Source organism: Saccopteryx bilineata, chromosome 7 (assembly GCF_036850765.1).
Source record: "Saccopteryx bilineata isolate mSacBil1 chromosome 7, mSacBil1_pri_phased_curated, whole genome shotgun sequence".
NCBI lineage: Eukaryota > Metazoa > Chordata > Mammalia > Chiroptera > Emballonuridae > Saccopteryx > Saccopteryx bilineata.
The window spans coordinates 72,306,966-72,325,207 of NC_089496.1; the positions used below are offsets into that span (position 1 = coordinate 72,306,966).

At 46.0% G+C, this 18,242-nt stretch overlaps 1 protein-coding gene across 2 annotated transcripts; it reads left to right on the top strand.

Annotated features, from left to right (window-relative positions):
- Positions 1-496: 496 nt before the first annotated feature.
- SKIC8 (SKI8 subunit of superkiller complex) lies at positions 497-17,470 on the top strand. Of its 2 annotated transcripts, none has more exons than XM_066238772.1 (11): positions 497-593; positions 2,889-2,939; positions 3,585-3,612; positions 5,728-5,833; positions 6,193-6,365; positions 9,448-9,596; positions 9,814-9,907; positions 10,708-10,801; positions 13,718-13,810; positions 14,290-14,368; positions 17,311-17,470. In XM_066238772.1, the coding sequence occupies exons 2-11, from the start codon at positions 2,928-2,930 to the stop codon at positions 17,398-17,400; spliced, it is 918 nt and encodes a 305-aa protein (XP_066094869.1). In that variant the 5' UTR covers positions 497-593; positions 2,889-2,927; the 3' UTR covers positions 17,401-17,470. The 2 variants fall into 2 exon arrangements, with proteins under 2 accessions (XP_066094869.1, XP_066094870.1); XM_066238773.1 differs by lacking the exon at positions 497-593 and adding an exon at positions 658-907.
- Positions 17,471-18,242: the final 772 nt, after the last annotated feature.

The following is an 18,242-nucleotide window of genomic DNA, read 5'->3' on the forward strand; positions in this document are numbered from 1 at the left end:
TATCCAAAACTATTTGCTTCCATTGAAAATTAACAGCAGGTTTGAAAGTAAGCGAACAGAAGGTGAAAGCCTCAGTATTCTGACATCAAATAAAATTAAAAGGCAAAAAAGAAAAATTAAAAGGCATAAACGTGACTGGAGTGCTTTTAGAATAATCTGGAGGTGGGGTATATACCATTGAATATCTGTCACATTAACAGGTTGTGACTTGATTTTTTAAAACAAACCTCAATTTCACTGAAAAAATTTTAAGCCACAGGATCCGAGAAGTAATCGGGTTTAGTCAAAAAACAAAGCAGAAACGGAGAATCGCGCCCACAACGACGTGGACGAGAACCTTAACTTGCGCCTCCGGGAGCCGGTTTCCCACGACCCCGCCCCTCGGGGTAATAGGCGGGATTGGCGTGGCCTCCCTGCCTGTCCCCGCTCACCCTCCTCCGCGGCAGCGCGGCGTCAGTAGGGGGCGCTCAGCGTGCGCCGGCGCCCTGCCGGGAGAGAGCCCTCGGTCCTTCGTGAGCTCATCGCCGTGCGTCGCAGTCGTGCAGCACTTACGTCAGAGGTGCGCCCAGGCTGTGCAACGGGGCTGTGAGGCGGTGAGTCAGTCAGTGTTCATTGCCGGTGCGGGTGGCTGTTTTCGGGGTCTTTGATAGCCAGGGAGGGAGGAGCGGGTGAGCCAGGGTGGACCCGAGGCTGCCTCCAGGCAGGCCTGCCTAGGGTTGCTCCAGGCCGCGGGCCCGAGGTGGCTCGACTCCGTTTACCTTGCTGCCTCTCGGGGTACATCCTGAGAATATTCTGTGCAGCCTCGAGACGAGGGCTGGTGTTTCTACGGGAGTGGCCTCTGTCCCCGTAAACGGCAGGGCCGTCCTAACCGAACTTTTCCAGAGAAGGGCCACCCATCAACAGACAGGTACAAGAACAGCCTGGGTTCTCTTGACGTCAAGTACCATGTGGTATCGTGGGTCATTCCTGCCTGAGCACTCTGATAGAGGCACTTGTAGTGTCTTGGAGATGCAGAGGAGAGAGCAGTGAATTCCGCCTGGGAAATTGTGGGGAAATTCCTTACATAGAGAAGAGGGCAAAAGAGGACTTGGGATCCTCTTATCTCTGAAATTACTTGTTTTTAGAGACTGGTGCGAAAAGTGCTGTTGCTTGATAGTCAATACGTAGCTTGTATCTACCTACTGTCACACTGACTTGGGGGAAGCTTCCTTCACCTCTCTTAAGTCTCACTTAGGAAGGACGAGGTGATAAGAACACCTTCTGAATGGGAGTATTAGGGTTCAGTGAACTAATACAAGTGTATAGGACTTAAAACTGGGCCCAACTCAGTACATCCTCTTTGATGGAAGCACACCTTTGTCTTGAGGAGACTGGCTTCATAGACGTTGGCTTTCCAGCAAGCCCTCCTATTCCTTGTTTCTTTCTCTTGCTATATGTGAGTCGGGGATTGGGAAGGGAGAGGGCTGGTGCTTAAGCAAAACTGGCTTGAGCTCTTTCCTCTCCTTCCTACCCTCAGCAGGACTGTGTCCTTGTGTCACAGGTGAATTGAGCACTACCAGCTTGATTGATGTCTTCACAGGCAAGGATTATTTAGAAACTGTTTGGAGTGTTGTTGTTTTCTTCATTTGTTTGTTATTCTTGGAAAAACCTTCACAGTAGCCTCTTGGCGTTTGCAAATTTAAAGCAAGTAACCTAAACCTGGATGCCTTCGCTGTGGAATCCCTTTTGCTCATGAATAGAATTGAGGGGGCCATGAACATGGATGAGAAGAAAAATTGCATCCTTATGTTCTCTGACCTCTAGCTGAAATTTAGTATTTTCTACAATTATAAGTTTAGGTGACAAGTCACAGTGTGACTTTGTCACTAGTAGAAATCACAAGTATTTTTATATTTTAGGATATTGTGTAAGTGTATCACAACTTTGAAATTATGATAGTTACTGGGCTTGCCAATAGATGTTATTATATAATGTATTACTTAAAAAAACATATTGTCACAAGAATACTTTTTGTATTTTGATAAAATTTTATTATAGTTGATCCTTATTATTTTCAGATTCTGTATTTGCAAACTCAGGTATGTGCTAAAATTTGTTAGCCCCAAATCAGTATTTATAGTGCTTTTATGGTCTTTTGAGGACATCTTTGAGGTGGTGAGAAATTCAGGTCATCTGATGCCCATATGATAGAGGTGAACAAGGAGACACTCTGCTTTCTGATGTCAACGCATACTGTAAACAAGTGTCCTTTTTCGGTCTATGTAGTGCCATGATTTTTGCATATTTGTGCTTTTTGTTGATGGTTTCACTGTTTAAAATAGTCCCCAAGCACAGTGCTGAAGTGCTGTCTTAGTGTTCCTAAGGGCTGAAAGGCTGTGCTGTGCTCTACAGAGAACATACATGTGTTAGGTAAGCTTCATTTAGGCATATAGAGTGCTGCTGGCCAGGAGTTCGATATTAATGAATTACCAATGTATAGTAAGGAAGATTTCTTTAAACGGAATCACATAAAAAAATTATATATTGATTGGTTGACAAAAATGTTGTTACTAGAAGCTTGCAAGATCTTAAGCGAGTATTTCCCTCTGGGAGCAATGGAAAATTAAACGGGCCTGTGGTTTTATCTCTCTGAAGAGCAGTAAGGGGCAGAGACTGGCCCTTTTCTGTAGTCAGACTTGGAGAGAAGAAAACATTGGATGGGGTAGGTGTTAGTTGAGTTTCTGGGCTCCAAGGGACTTGTGAAGGGAGTTCCTGGGACTGACCCATAGAAAAGTATCAGGGCACCTCTGGCAACGGGTTGCCTTATTTTCTTGGTCAAGGGGAAACTCCTGTAGCCCCCTCTGTCCTGATGACATCCCCTTACTGAAACCATGGTGTTGTTTCCACAGAGTTGTCTGGCCTTTAGCCCTTCATCCTTGGCTAAGGAAATGACCAACCAGGTAAGGCCATGGTGAGGCAAGGAACCCTAGTTGGTCTCTTTGGTAGGTTGTCTGGGTGTGGTCAGAAAACTAGCATTCAGTTCCGGTTCTGCTCCTGAAGCATGGGGTGAGATCTCACCAATAAAACGCACAACACTAAGAGGAGGATTATGTCGTCTGAAAATTTCACCAGTTTATAGAGGACTTGAGAAAGCTTAAAAGAACTTATACACAAACACAAAAAAGAAACAAAGATCAGAAAAGGAAAACATATCTTTGTAATAAGATTAGGGACAAAGTTAGCAGGTTATTCTGTAGGCTGTGCAGTTTTATACAACTATAAAAATTAACCTGTAAAGTAGACTCTGAGCTTCCTGGTGACCAGAGCAGGAAAAACCTCATTTATTAGTTTTTTTGGGGGGAGTGGTGGTGGAGAAACTAGTTTCTTTAAAACTAGTTTTTTCTAGTATGACTTTGCAAATCCTGCATGAATAGGAATCCAGGAGCTTGTAGGAGATCAGGGCGACATAGAGAAAGTAGCTAACACTGTGGTGACTGTCTGTTGGGGCTGGGTGGTAAGGTGGATGCTAGCAGGTGTTTTAGGAAGGAGATATGATATATCTGAAATCTGACCATTGGTTTACTGTGGCTTCTTTTCTTTTTTAGTACAGTATTCTCTTCAAACAAGAGCAAGGTAAGCAGTTTCGCTATTCAAACAAATTTGCCTTTGAAAACAGTGTTGTCTCTGGATTCTTTAAGATTTTTGTTATGCCGACCAGACATGCAATTCCCAAGTATGCTCATTTTGCAGAAAAATTGGCAGAGGCAGCTGAAGACAAATACATGTAAAAACAAACAACCAACAATGACAGGAAAACCAAAGGAGTCAAATAATAGGCTGGAGAACTTGAGGCTGAGGAAAGCTTTCTTTTTTTTTTTTTTTTTTTTTTTTTTTTTTTCCTGAAGCTGGAAACGAGGAGAGACAGTTAGACAGACTCCCACATGCGCCTGACCGGGATCCACCCGGCATGCCCACCAGGGGCAACGCTCCACCCACCAGGGGGCGATGCTCTGCCCCTCCGGGGCATCACTCTGCCGAGACCAGAGCCACTCCAGCACCTGGGGCAGAGGCCAAGGAGCCATCCCCAGCGCCTGGGCCATCTTTGCTCCAATGGAGCCTCGGCTGCGGGAGGGGAATATAGAGACAGAGAGGAAGGGGGGGGGTGGAGAAGCAAACGGGCGCCTCTCCTATGTGCCCTGGCCAGGAATCGAACCCGGGTCCCCCGCACGCCAGGCCGACGCTCTACCGCTGAGCCAGCCGGCCAGGGCCTGAAGAAAGCTTTCTCATCTGAGAAAGACATAACTGTGAAAAAAGGAAATGCTTTGAGCCTCAGAATCCTGTTAATGTCAGCTCATCAAGGGTGATGAACTTGAGCCTGGCCCTGAACCCAGAACTTGCTTCAGGAGTCTTTACTTGGCTCCTCCACTTAAGGGATGCCCACAGGGGACCTTTGACTCTTAATGACAATGGGAGATGTAACAGTAAAGTGAATTTCTGTCAAGGTCTCAGACTGTGGGGACTTCTGGGGACTGGGCAGCAGTAGCAGTGGGCTTCATACCTGAAAAGGAGCATGTGCACGGACTGTCCACATGTATTTCATTTCTTTGCCACAACCTGGACAAGTTAGGAAAAACTTAGGGGGACATGTGGGAATGCCTGATAATAAAAACTGTAATACTCCAAGCGGGTAACATTTAGATGGTCTGAAGTTCAAGCTAAAGCATTCTTCCACGTTAGCTAGAATGGGCAACTAGGAGCCAACCGGGTGCCCAATCAACTGCCTCGTATGCAGCCAGTGCCATCCAGGTGGCAGGTTAACAGACTCAGGTCGGGTGGCAATTGTAATTGAAGCTGTGTAATTCACAGTTGTTTAAGTTCAGTGCCCTTATATTCATGTCTTGGAAAGGTGTTCCTAGAGAATTGCAGCCAGGTGTGCACACTTGTGACACTTCTACACCTGAGCCAGGTTAGCAGACCCAACAGTGTGGCCCACCAGAATGGCAACCTGCACAATCAGAGTTTAGGGTGGACTTTAGTTAATAGAGAGAGTGGGTTTGAATCCCAATTTTACCACATCTTAGCTTTTGAATTCAGGTGAGCTACTAGGCTTTTCTAATTCTCTGATTCCTTGTCTGTAAAAGAAGAGTGATGCTAACCATTCCTACTGCATAGGGTTGTGGTGGTGATAAATTGATGTAATATTTAGAAAAGGATTAATGTAATAACTGGCCTGTGTAACATAACACACATTTGTGGTGAAAGGCAGCTTGTGTGGAGGCCGCATCAGGTATTTGTTTCAGACCTCTGCTACCTACAGTGAACTGCCTACTGGTTTCCAGAGATCGCTAAGAGATAACTCTTACTCAAGTTTAGGTCTCTTTTGGGTGGTAGGGGGAGGGCTTCCTGCTGGTTTCACTCATTTCTGTCAAATGGTAGTAGCCATTCCAGATGGGTTCATACTAGACAACATGTCAGGTGGAATGGACATTGGACTATTCCAGGACCACCTTCCCATCTGGTAAGCCTATGCTTTGGGCAGGTAGCTTCTTGAGAACCTCCAGTTCTCATATAGAGTTCCACAGTTGTAAGAGAAAAAAAAAGCTTTCTGGGAAAGCACTTTACAAAACAGAGAAGCAGATAGGGGTGGATTTGCCTACAGATTCTTGGAGCAGTATTTAGTTTCATTTTATTTAACACATTCAATTTAGAAGTTGCATGAAGCCTTTTTAAATATGTTTTCCATTCTAGCCCATGATGATGCCATTTGGTCAGTGGCCTGGGGGACAAACAAGAAAGAAAACTCTGAGACGGTGGTCACAGGGTCCCTGGATGACCTGGTGAAAGTCTGGAAATGGTGAGCACCCTTGCCCCTAACATATAGCCTTGGAAATTGGGGTTTGATAGTTTGCTTCTGGGCTCCCCAAGTTGCAGTCAGGATAATGCCGTTTTCTAGACAAGAAAGCAATGGCAATGTGCAGGTGTGAAAAGGCAGCTCATTTCTCCCTTGTTTTCCTGTTATTTAGTGGTAAGGCCCAATAGTTTTTCACAAAAAAGCCCATGGTTATCACTCGCCTGCCTTTGGTGTTCTCTGACTCCTCATGCCTCTCTGATTCTCAATTTCACCGATAATGCATGGTCACGGGCTCAGATTATCAGGTGCCAGGTATAGTAGGTTGTGTGTGAAGAGATCTATTTCTTTGTCCCCCACTGAAGGCGAGATGACAGGCTGGACCTGCAGTGGAGTCTGGAGGGACATCAGCTGGGCGTGGTGTCAGTGGACATCAGCCACACCCTGCCCATTGCTGCATCCAGTTCTCTCGATGCTCACATTCGTCTCTGGGACTTGGAAAATGGCAAACAGATAAAGTCTATAGATGCAGGACCTGGTAAGAGTTTTACTTTCGGGAAGATGACAGGTTTGTAATCAGGTTGTCTAGAACTTGAGTGCATCCCCTCAGAGGCAGTGCTCCATGATTGTTACTGTTAGAGCTTTGTGAGAAGACACATGCCCAGTCCCTGTTCAGTTCACTGAATCACAGCTGTCAGGGTGTGTGGGCTGTAGATGTATTTGGAGGAAGCTACCCAGGCATGTACTCTCTGACTCCTGGGTTATTCTCTTTGCATGTGTTTTTACCCTGCTGACATGGCTCCATAGATGACTTGGGTCCCCAGCCCATCCCACAGAGTCTGTTAATACTGTGCTCTATAGTAATAAAAGCAGGCATTGCTACTGACAAGTAAAGAGCAGCTGAATTCACCTGAAGGTAAGACTCCCAGGATAAGTGTAGGTCTAATGAATGTAGGGAAATGGCACTTAACTTATGCCTGTCCTGGGAATACCCATGGACAGTGTACTCCAGTACAAAAGATGAGGAAAATCCCAGATCCTGGAGAAAACACTGAGGACGAGCTTAGCCAGCCCAGAGCTCTTCTGCAAACTCTTGTTAAAGAAGGAAGGTGGGAGCACAGAGCCTCAACATCACATGGTTCGTGGCGTGTGAGGGTAAAGAAAGGCTCCACCTGACGGGGCAGTGGTGCAGTGGATAGAGCGTCGGACTGGGATGTGGAGGACCCAGGTTCGAGACCCCGAGGTTGCCAGCTTGAGCGTGGGCTCATCTGGTTTGAGCAAAGCTCACCAGCTTGGACCCAAGGTCTCTGGCTTGAGCAAGGGGTTGCTCGGTATGCTGAAGGCCCATGGTCAAGGCACATATGAGAAAGCAATCAATGAACAATTAAGGTGTCGCAACGAAAAACTGATGATTGATGCTTCTCATCTCCCTCATTCCTGTCTGTCTCTGTCTGTCCTTCTCTCTGACACTCTCTCTGTCTCTGTTAAAAAAAAAAAAAAAAAAAAAAAAAAAGGCTCCTCTTGAAGCCACGAGGTGGAACTTAAGGATTAAAATAAATATTTACTATGCAAATATTTTAAAAATCTTATGTGCAAGGTTTAATCGAATAAAAATTCCTTCCAATTCTGAGCATTAGGATACTTGTGCTAAAAGTCCTAAACTTCAAGGAATAAAAATCAGGCTTTCTAATAACCATTATTCCCATAAACAGCTAATTGTAGTAGGACTAAAAACACATAGTCCTGTTAGAATAAATGTTATTGTCATGTGGGAATGAAGGTAGATATTTAAAACTACTTAATTAATAGCACTTCTTTGTTAATTGAGCATTTTTTGTTAACTTGCTATTTAAAATAAGCATTTCCTAAGGTATGTGATAGCACTAAATGAGTTTCTATTTTAAATGTGTGTTAACATTTGCAAGGGATTTTTACTTTATTTTTTTATTTTTTAATTAATTAAATTGTGTTTACATAGATTCTGGGGTCACCCCAAATGCATCCCCTCTCCCTCCATTCCCCTCAACATCTCCCTTGTCCCCCTCCCTACAGCACCCTCCCCCCTTCCCTTCAGGTTTATCCCATCCTATCATCCCCTTTCCCTCTGTCCTCTTTCCCTCTGGTCCCTTTGATCCCTCCTCTGTCTCCATTCCGTTCCTCAGTTCTTATTGTTCCTTGGAGGGGTTGTTATTTTAAAACTCACTATGGAATATGGTGCTGACTCATCTGTGCTGGGATCCCCCATCCACCGTGAGACAAGGCCTCTCTTTCAGTGTCTGATGGGCTGAGAAGGGCATGGCATCTTAGAGCCCCAGGACTGAGGAGAGAGATTTGAGAAGGAGCCTTTCTCTTCCTTCCCTCTGACCTGACCAGCACTGTTTCTGGGCAAGAGCAGGAGGGGCAAGACTGAGGGTGCTTCCCGTTTTAGGTTGTATAACTTAAAACTAATTGATTTGTTGTGGGGTTTTGTTTTTTTTTTTGTATCTTTCTGAAGTTGGAAACGGGGAGGCAGTCAGACAGACTCCCGCATGTGCCTGACTGAGATCCACCCGGCATGCCCACCAGGGAGTGATGCTCTGCCCATCTGAGGTGTTGCTCCGCTGCAACCAGAGCCATTCTAGCACCTGAGGCAGAGGCCACAGAGCTATCCTCAGCACCCGGGCCAACTTTGCTCCAATGGAGCCTTGGCTGCGGGAGAGGAAGAGAGAGACAGAGAGGAAGGAGAGGGAGAGGGGTGGAGAATCAGATGGGCACGTCTCCTGTGTGCCCTGGCCGGGAATCAAACCCGGGACTCCTGCACGCCAGGCTGACGCTCTACCACTGAGCCAACCGGCCAGGGCCTGATTTGTTTCTTAACAGTGTCTCTTCCCAGTCTTTATTCCTGTAAATGTGTGAAATATACTTTGTCCCATTGTGGTTTTATGTAAGAGTATTTCTGGCACATTTTCATTTATGTACAATTTGATTGAGGTAAAATTTTACCTCTGTGATTACACTGTGAAATTAAGTATGCAGTTCAGTGAGTTTTAGTAGATGTCTGTGGTTGTGTGCAACCATCACTCCCATTCAGTTTTAGTTCCCTTGTGCCCATTTATAGTCCATCGATCTCAGCCTCAGGCAGCTGCTGCTCTGCTTTCTGTCTCTATAGTGTTGCCTTCTTGAAAAATTTCACATAAATGGAATTGTATTGTCTTACATGTCTTCATTCTTTCTTAAACATGATGTGTATGAGGTTCCTCTCTGTGGTAGCATGCATGATCAATGGTTCTTTTTTCTTGCTTAGTGCTATTCCCCTGTGAGGATGTACCACGTTTTGTTCATCAGTTCACCAGTTGATGGGCATCAGATACTTCCAGTCTTTTACTCTTATGAGTAAAGCTGCTGTGAACATTCGTGTAAAAGTCATTACGCAGACCTGTGTTTTTATTTCTCTTGGGTGGCTACCTAGGAGTGGAATTGCCTGGTATTATGGAAAGTGTTTGCTTTCGCTTAAGAAAATGTCAAACTGTTTTTCTAAGTAGCTATACTGTTTTGTGTTCCCACCATGTTTTAAAAGTTTTAAAAAATTAAAGTCATATCTTTTCTCACTGTATTTTTTTTCCTTCTTGTTTTCTCTTCAGTGGATGCCTGGACTTTGGCCTTTTCTCCTGATTCCCAGTATCTGGCCACAGGAACTCATGTGGGCAAAGTGAACATTTTTGGTGTGGAAAGTGGGAAAAAGGAATATTCTTTGGACACAAGAGGAAAATTCATTCTTAGTATTGCATATGTAAGGAAACATTGATCTCTTTTCTCTCTGTCCAATTCTCCCCATTCACTGTTATAATCATTGATGCAGGTTCCACGGGGCTTGTCAGGGAGCTACTGTTCTTCTGGTGGGGTTTGCCTGCCAGCCATAGAGACCTGCAGCCTGCAGCACATCTGCTTGGGTTTGGTGGGGCTACTTGACATGGAATCTTACACCTTCTCCACGTTTCTGTGCACAGAGTCCTGATGGGAAGTATCTGGCCAGTGGAGCCATAGATGGAATCATCAATATTTTTGATATTGCAACTGGAAAACTGCTGCATACGCTGGAAGGTATAGCTCATTTGATTTTGTGCAAACTGGGCTATCAGATCACAGAGGAAGCATTATATTCTCACTCACATGCTACTAGATGGCAAGTGAGCATTAGATTTGCAAAATATCTATCTCAGCTATCTGGAGTGCCTGCCTCCAGGTTTTGGTTTTGTCACTGTAGTTATCACCTAGACTTACTAGTTTTTATACCTGTGATAAATGCTTGTTCATTTATTTGTGTGATACAGTGTCTCAGCTATGTAAGTATCTCATTTCTATCATGTTTGGTTCTAAAGAACTTTGGGATTAGAAAGCAACTCCTTGTTGATAATTGGAAGGTAGGTGAAAGTGGTACCCACCTCCACACTGGTGGCCTCTGGGTGAGAGGACTGGTCAGGTGGAGGGAGACAGCTACCCTGTTCATATATATTCCCAAGTGAATACAGTGCCTCCTCAGTTTATCCTTTACCCTACACTTAAGGATTTGGTAGGAAAATATTACTCTGTTTGATCAACCTTATGGTTGAGAAGCAACGTATATTTCCATGTTGGCCGTGTCTATGGCAGAGGAGTTTTTATTAAGTGATATATGCTGAGATCCAACTGGTCAGAGAAGGGAACTGAGGAGAAATAGCTCTGCGAGGAGGGCCTGGGTTATATGGATGTTTCTAGAACATGAGGAGGAAGGGTCCAGTCTATATACTCCCCTCTGACTAAAGCAGCTCATTGTTGTTAGAAGGGACATAGTCATTGGAAGCCCGTATGAGGGGTTGGAAAACAGTGATCACCAGGTTAACAAGGGCCTTTGTGAATTTCAGGCCATGCTATGCCCATTCGCTCCTTGACCTTTTCCCCGGATTCTCAGCTCCTTGTCACTGCTTCAGATGATGGCTACATCAAGATCTATGATGTGTAAGTTGCCTGTTGAGATTTGAGGCTTCTTGCTTAACAATACTGCCTGTCTTGTCTCTTATTGTTATTATTAAATACTTATGGTCAGGTCATATAAGACATTCTTTCCCCAGTCATCCCCCCCCCCCCCCCCCCGATCTTTGAGTGTAGAGTGTCCTGGAGGAAGACGTGCATGGGTTACCTGCTGGGATCAGATCCTTGCTATTGGTTTTGCAAGGATCGTCCTGTCTCTGGTGAGCTCACTGATTTCAAATTCTTTGGGGTCAATAAGTAGCATAGAGATGAGGAGATGGAGCCAAGGGCTGTGGCTGGCCTGGAGTGAGGGCCAGATGTTTTCTGGGGGTGGTGCTGCTCCAGCTGGCACTCCTCTGTCCAGTCACTGCAGGTCAGGATGAGGTAGCCTTTTGCTCTTGGATTTTGACTCAGGTGTAGACATGAGTCAGTCATTCTCTTCAGTCGGCAGCTCTCCTTTGAAGCCTGTGCAGGCTCGTCCTGGTGTTTTCCCGTCATCCTCAGTCCCATGCCTGTTTCCCCCAGGTCTTGCTCTAAGGTGTTAGATGTGTGTCCTGATGCTTTGACTTAGGACTGCAATCAGCTTGCCTCTGGTTCACGGCTTTGAACCTGGTGTCTAATCCACCAGGTGCATGTACCACAGTCAGGACCATCAGTGTGCATGTCCTATCATGAGTTTAAACTTGGGCGTCTGCACACTGCTCTGCCTCACTATTTTTGGTAGACCTGGAATTAGAACTGCAGCTTCTGGAGAGCTGAACAAGGATATTCAGGCCCAGTGGGGTGGATGCCTCTCAGGCAGTGTTGCTTGTGGGGGCAGAGCCCATGTGACAGCAGCAGTCCCTAAGGGCCTGGCTCTCATTTATATAGTATTTCATTGCTGAGTTCCATGCATGCTCCCTCCAGCCCATGAGTTGGCGGCATGGATTAGTATTCCCACATTGCAGATGGGGGACCCAGGCTGAGGTGGGATACTGAATGAAGGCCGAGGATTTTCCACTGAGGCTGCCTCCTCGTACCCACTTGGGTCTGTCCACAGGGGTGAAACTGCTGTATGTGACTTGATTTCACTTTTTTTTAGTGAAAAACAGACAGGCAGTCAGGGACAGACAGGAAGGGAGAGAGATGAGAAGCATCAACTCATAGCTGTGGCACATTATTCATTGTTTGTTTTCTCATATGTGCCTTGACCAGGGGGCTCCAGCCAAACCAGTGACCCCTTGCTCAATTCTTCATTGCTGTACTTTAGTTGTTCATTGATTGCTTTCTCATATGTGCCTTGACTAGGGGGCTACAGCAGAGCAAGTGACCCCTTGCTCAAGCCAGCAACCTTGGGCTCAGGCCAGTGACCTTGGGCTTCAAGCTAGCAACCTTTGGGCTCAAGCCAGTGACCATGGGGTCATGTCTATGATCCCCTGCTCAAGCCAGCGACCCCTCACTCAAGCTGGTGAGCCTGCACTCAAGCCGGTGACCTTGGGGTTTTGAACCTGGGTCCTCTGCGTCCCAGCCTAACGCTCTATCTACTGTACCACTGCCTGGTCAGGCCAGTTTTACTTTTTTTTTTTTGTATTTTTCTGAAGTTGAAAACGGGGAGGCAGTCAGACAGACTCCCGCATGCGCCCGACCGGGATCCACCCGGCATGCCCACCAGGGGGCAATGCTTTGCCCATCTGGGGCATCGCTCTGTTGTAACCAGAGCCATTCTAGTGCCTGAGGCAGAGGCCACAGAGCCATCCTCAGCGCCTGGGCCAACTTTGCTCCAGTGGAGCCTTGCTGCGGGAGGGGAAGAGAGAGAGAGAGAGAGGAAGGAGAGGGGGAGGGGTGGAGAAGCAGATGGGCACTTCTCCTGTGTGCCCTGGCCGGGAATCGAACCCGGGACTCCTGCACGCCAGGCTGACGCTCTACCACTGAGCCAACTGGCCAGGGCCAGTTTCACTTTTTTAAAAAGTGAAAATGGCTGTAGGGATTAAACTTGCATTGTTCTTGATCCCATTTAAAATGGTCTATACCCTGGCCAGTAGCTCAGTTAGAGCATTGTCTCAGTGCACCAAGTTTCCTGGTTCAATCCACAGGGCACATATAAGAGTCAACCAAATAAGTGGAACAGCAAATTAATGTTTCTCTCTCTCTTCCCGCCCCCTTCTTTCTTTTCTTTTTTTTTACAGGGACAGAGAGAGAGTCAGAGAGAGGGATAGATAGGGACAGAGAGAGATGAGAAGTATCAATCATCAGTTTTTTGTTGCTAGACCTTAGTTGTTCATTAATTGCTTTCTCATATGTGCCTTGACCATTGGCCTTCAGCAGACCGTGTGTAACCCCTTGCTCGAGCCAGCGACCTTAGGTCCAAGCTGGTGAGCTTTTGCGCAAACCAGATGAGCCCTCGCTCAAGCTGGCGACCTCGGGGTCTTGAACCTCCGCATCCCAGTCCGACACTCTATCCACTGCGCCACCACCTGGTCAGGCTAGCCCCTTCCTTTCTTTTCTCTAAAAATTAGTAAATAAATTTTTTAAAATTCAATTTAAAAATGGTTTATCGAGGCCATGTGAGTTGTAGAGGACATCTGGAGGGAGGCACTGGCCCGTGTGGAACCTGCTGCTGTTTTCAGAGCCGGGTACTGAGCCTGCAGAGTGTGGCTCTGTTTTGAGCTTCTAAGCTCTCCGTTTGTCACAGATCTTATTCTTGGCTCTTGGTGACATTAACACATTTTGGGTTAATGCCACTGTGAATCTTTCTGCAGTATGTGATGCTGCTTCCTCACTGAGGAGTGAGTTTTTGATATCCTAATGCTGTCCTTACAAAGATAGCAAATTTGGTCCAATTAAACAGGCAGGTTTAATAATGCACTTTCAGTAACTTATTCCAAAGCTAACAACATCTTTTTGTTTGGCACTTTCTCATTTCAGACAACACGCCAACTTAGCTGGCACGCTGAGTGGCCACGCGTCCTGGGTTCTGAATGTGGCATTTTGTCCTGATGACACTCACTTTGTTTCCAGGTACTTAGGATGCTTAGCATTTTCTAAAATGTATGATTGCCTAAAATTTTGAAGATGGTATAACCCTTTTTATGTTCAGGTAGCTGCTGTTCTTTGCAGTGTATTTTATTTTTAAGTTGTAAAGTTAGTTGCCCTTAGCTGGAACAAACATGGATTCTCTTGAACAGTTCAACTTGTAGTTTTTTCTTATACATTTAGGATTCTACGTACAGTTAGTTAAGGGATGTGAGGCTCCTCATGAGATCACTTACTGTGAACATCAGGTAGGTCACAGTTTAGGGAGATGACTGCTCTGTAAACAGAAAGCCATCCAGCATTGCCAGCACTCTGACCACCGCCTGGGTGAACACAGGCACTGAGAGAGCCTCTGAACACAGGCAGAATGTAGGTGAGCAAGAGGGAATTTTAGTCATATTCCCTTTAATTTCAGACCAGTCTGAAAACTGTTTTCTGATACTGATATTCCCTTTTTTAAATAGTTCATCTGACAAAAGTGTAAAAGTCTGGGATGTTGGAACGAGGACTTGTGCTCACACCTTCTTTGATCACCAGGATCAGGTATGGTATCAGTGGCATTGAAATTCTTTGTCTCTGGCTTGCTCGCATTATCTGACCACTGTGCTAAACTCTCCTTTACTTGCTACTTTAGTTGTGAGGACTGGTAGACCTGGCTCTGCAGCTGTTGCAAAGATGTCCATCCAGCCTGTGTTCTGGGTACAGAGGCTGGGCAAGTGTAGGCCAGAAAACAAAGAGAGGATAGAGAGAGAGAAGGGCAGAGGGAGGAGTGAGAAGCATCAACATGTAGTTTTTTATCATCTGTGCCTTGACTGGGCAAACCCAGGGTTTTGAAATGGAGACCTCAGCGTCCCAGATGCTCCATCCACTGCGCCACCACAGGTCAGGCAGTTGCACAACCTTTAAATGCCTTTTTTGGAAACTACTCCAGCTGGTGCCTGGGGCCCTTGTCAGGGTGCAGCCTGGCCATGGCTGGCTTAGGAAGGACCTTCCTTTCCAGAAGCTTCTGCTGTCAAAGGGCACGAGAGAGAGAGAAGGAGAGAAAAGGACAGATAGGAAGTGAGAGAGATGAGAAACATCAGTTCTTTGTTGCAGCACCTTAGTTGTTCATTGATTGCTTTCCCATATGTGCCTTGACTGGTAGGCTCCAGTAGTGCAAGTGACCCCTTGCTCAAGTCAGCGACCCTGGACTCAAGCCACGGACCTTGGGCTTCAAGCCAGGGACCTTTGGGATCAAGCCAGTGACTGTGGGGTCATGTCTATGATTTCACACTCAAGCCAACGACCCTATGCTCAAGCCAGATGAACCCACACTCAAGCCAGATGAGCCTGCACTCAAGCCAGCAACCTCAGGGTTTTGAACTTAGGTCCTCAGCATCCCAGGTTGACGCTTTATCCACTGTGCCACCACCTGGTCTGGCCATTTTTTTTTTAATATACTTGAAATTCTTACATGTTTGGCTTTTATGATATAACTTTAGTTTGAGTATTTAAGTTAGGAAGAGGCTCTGTTCTCACAGGGGACTGTATTTTTACCTACATAACTGTAATATGGTAAAGGTATTCTGCATAGGGCTTCTCAACCTTCAGTGTGCATAGGAGTACCCTAGAGACCTGGTAAAAATGCAAGTGTCATTCAGGAGGCCTGGGAGGGCCCTAAGAGCCTGCATTTCTTTTTTGTTTGTTTTAATTTTATTTATTTAGTTATCTATTTATCTATTTATTTATTTATTTATTTTCTGAAGTTAGAAGCCGGGAGGCAGTCAGACAGACTCCTGCATGCGTCCGAACTGGATCCACCTGACATGCCCACCAGGGGACGATGCTCTGCCCATCTGGGACGTTGCTCCTTTGTAGCCAGAGCCATTCTAGCACCTGAGGCAGGGGCCATGGAGCCATCCTCAGTACCCAGGCCAACTTTGCTCCAATTGAGCCTTGGCTGTGGGAGGGGAAGAGAGAGACAGAGAGGAAGGAGAGGGGGAGGGGTGGAGAAGCAGATGGGTGCTTCTCCTGTGTGCCCTGGCCGGGAATCGAACCTGGGACTTTCCCACGCCAGGCTAATGCTCTACTGCTGAGCCAACTGGCCAGGGCCAGAGCCTGCATTTTTAACCAGCTCTGAGGCAGCCAGTGTTGCTGCTCCCAACCACTTTTAAGTAGTGAAGGTCTTGGGGAACTAGGCAGTATAGAAAATAAGTGCCCTTGGCAGTGTAAAGTTGTTTTTAATACATCTTAAAAGGTTTTTATGGTGATCCCATAGATCCCTCTTTGGGAAGCAGTTAACCAAGTTATTTGTGCATTTTTTACATTTAACTTTAAACCCTTGCCAGTGAAGTTGAAGGGATATAATCTTGACATTCTACTCCCAGATATAAGTCCTTGGATGGCTGTGTCTTGCATGTGGGGGTCAGAGTGTGGTGCTGTCTCAGGAAGATGTTTGAAGTGGAAGTGAGGCCATCACTTAGTCCTAGCCCAATCACAACAGTGAAGTCAGGGCTAGAACACCCTGCTTAGGGTTAGGATGACAGACTTAGCTGATGAAACTCCAGCCACATCAGTTCCGTATGGGAAGGAGGGGTGAATCTGTTAATTCAGCACATTACAAATAAAATCAATGATTCATGATACCAAGCTGGCTACTGGGGACAGGCAGGCTCCATAGACCTCTGATAACAGGATGAGAAGTACTGACTGTCGGGGGGAGGCACAGGAGTAAGGTGAGGAGCCCTGTGTGCAGTTGTCCCTGTAGGCAGTAGCCTCAGGGTGACAGTGGGCCCTTTTTCTTCTTGGAGACCTGAGAACCCTTGTGGGCTCCATCTTCATGGCATTAGGTCACTCCCTGAATTCTGAATCTTTTAAAGATTTGTAGATATCTTAATTCCTGTTTAGAAAAGTCATTTTTTGGAGTTTGGAGGTGAGGGGAGTGATAATTAAAGATGCTTGGTTAAAAAAAAGGTCTTGGCTCTGGCCAGTTGGCTCAGCAGTAGAGCGTTGGCCCCGCGTGTAGAAGTCCTGGGTTCGATTCCTGGCCAGGGCACACAGGAGACGTGCCCATCTGCTTCTCCACCCTTTCCCTTCTCCTTTCTCTTGATCTCTCTTCTCCTTCCGCAGCCAAGGCTCTACTGGAGCAAAGTTGGTCCCAGCACTGAGGATGGCTCCATGGCCTCCGCCTCAGGCACTAGAATGACTCCAACTGCAGGGGATCAACGCCCCAGATGGGCAGAGCATCACCCCTTAGTGGCCTTGCTGGGTGGATCCCGGTCAGGCGCACGCGGGAGTCTGCCTCCCCCCCCCCCCCACTTCTCACTTTGGAAAAATACAAAAAAATAAATATATAAAATAAAGGTCTTATTGTCACTGGCTCAGAAAGCACAAGAACATCTTCATCTCAATGTTTTTCGAGATTCAATATGAGAATAGGGTAAAGATATCTATTCATGAAGAAGAAAGGCATTAGCATAACCTTTTTTTTCCCTGTTTATTTACAGGTCTGGGGAGTAAAATACAACGGAAATGGCTCAAAAATTGTGTCTGTCGGAGATGATCAAGAAATTCACATCTATGACTGTCCAGTTTAAACATCAAAGTCTTCCGTGCTAATGCTGCTGAGAGAATGTACAGATTGAATAAACATTCCTTATCTTTTTAGCTTGTTTGAAAGAAATACAGCAGAAACTTAAATTTTGTAGATACACTATATCTTTCAATGTTTTATTGGAAATGCTGTTCATACTTTAACATAAAGTGTTCTTAATGCAAACACCTGAACTTTTGAACATGCTCCTTCTCTGTGTGCCCTGTTACTGTTACACAGTGAGAAGAGTTGGCATCGTTAAGTGAAAGCAAGTGAGCATCAGAGATGGAGATCCAGGTACCTACTGAACTTTCCAGCTTAGAAATATAGGCTCACCCTGGGGTCCCAGGGTCTTGGGTCATGCAGAAGCTGTGATAAGAAAGCTAATCTAGTCCAGAATGGGTTCCTGAAGGAAACAGGTGTTTGACTGGCTGGGGATGTCCTGCATTCCGTCCTATCTAGGCATCCATTTAATGTATTAACCCTTTGAGTAGTGAGTTTTTTGTTAACCCTTTGAGTGAGGATGTACAGGAACGTTTGTACTACTTAAAGGGTTAATAATGGCCTGTGCCACACTCTGTGTTTTACCCTAGTAATTTCAGAGAAGTCTCTCTCACTGGTGGACTTTGCTCTATTAACAATGTTTATAGGCATCCTGGGTGGTTGGCTTAGTGGTAGGGTGTCCGCCTGGCGTGTGGAAGTCCCGGGTTTGATTCCCACCAGGGCACACAGGAGAAGGGCCCATCTGCTTCTTTACCCTCCCCCCTCTCCTTTCTATCTCTCTCTTCTCCTCCCACAGCCAAGGCTCCATTGAAGCAAAGTTGGCCTGGGCGCTAAAGATGGCTC

What these genes read in the sequence shown, in the direction of transcription:
- SKIC8 (XM_066238772.1), top strand. An exon ending in CTGGTGAAAGTCTGGAAATG is followed by an intron (nt 5,834 to 6,192) that starts GTGAGCACCCTT and finishes CCCCCACTGAAG; the next exon opens with GCGAGATGACAGGCTGGACC. An exon ending in ACTGCTGCATACGCTGGAAG is followed by an intron (nt 9,908 to 10,707) that starts GTATAGCTCATT and finishes TGTGAATTTCAG; the next exon opens with GCCATGCTATGCCCATTCGC.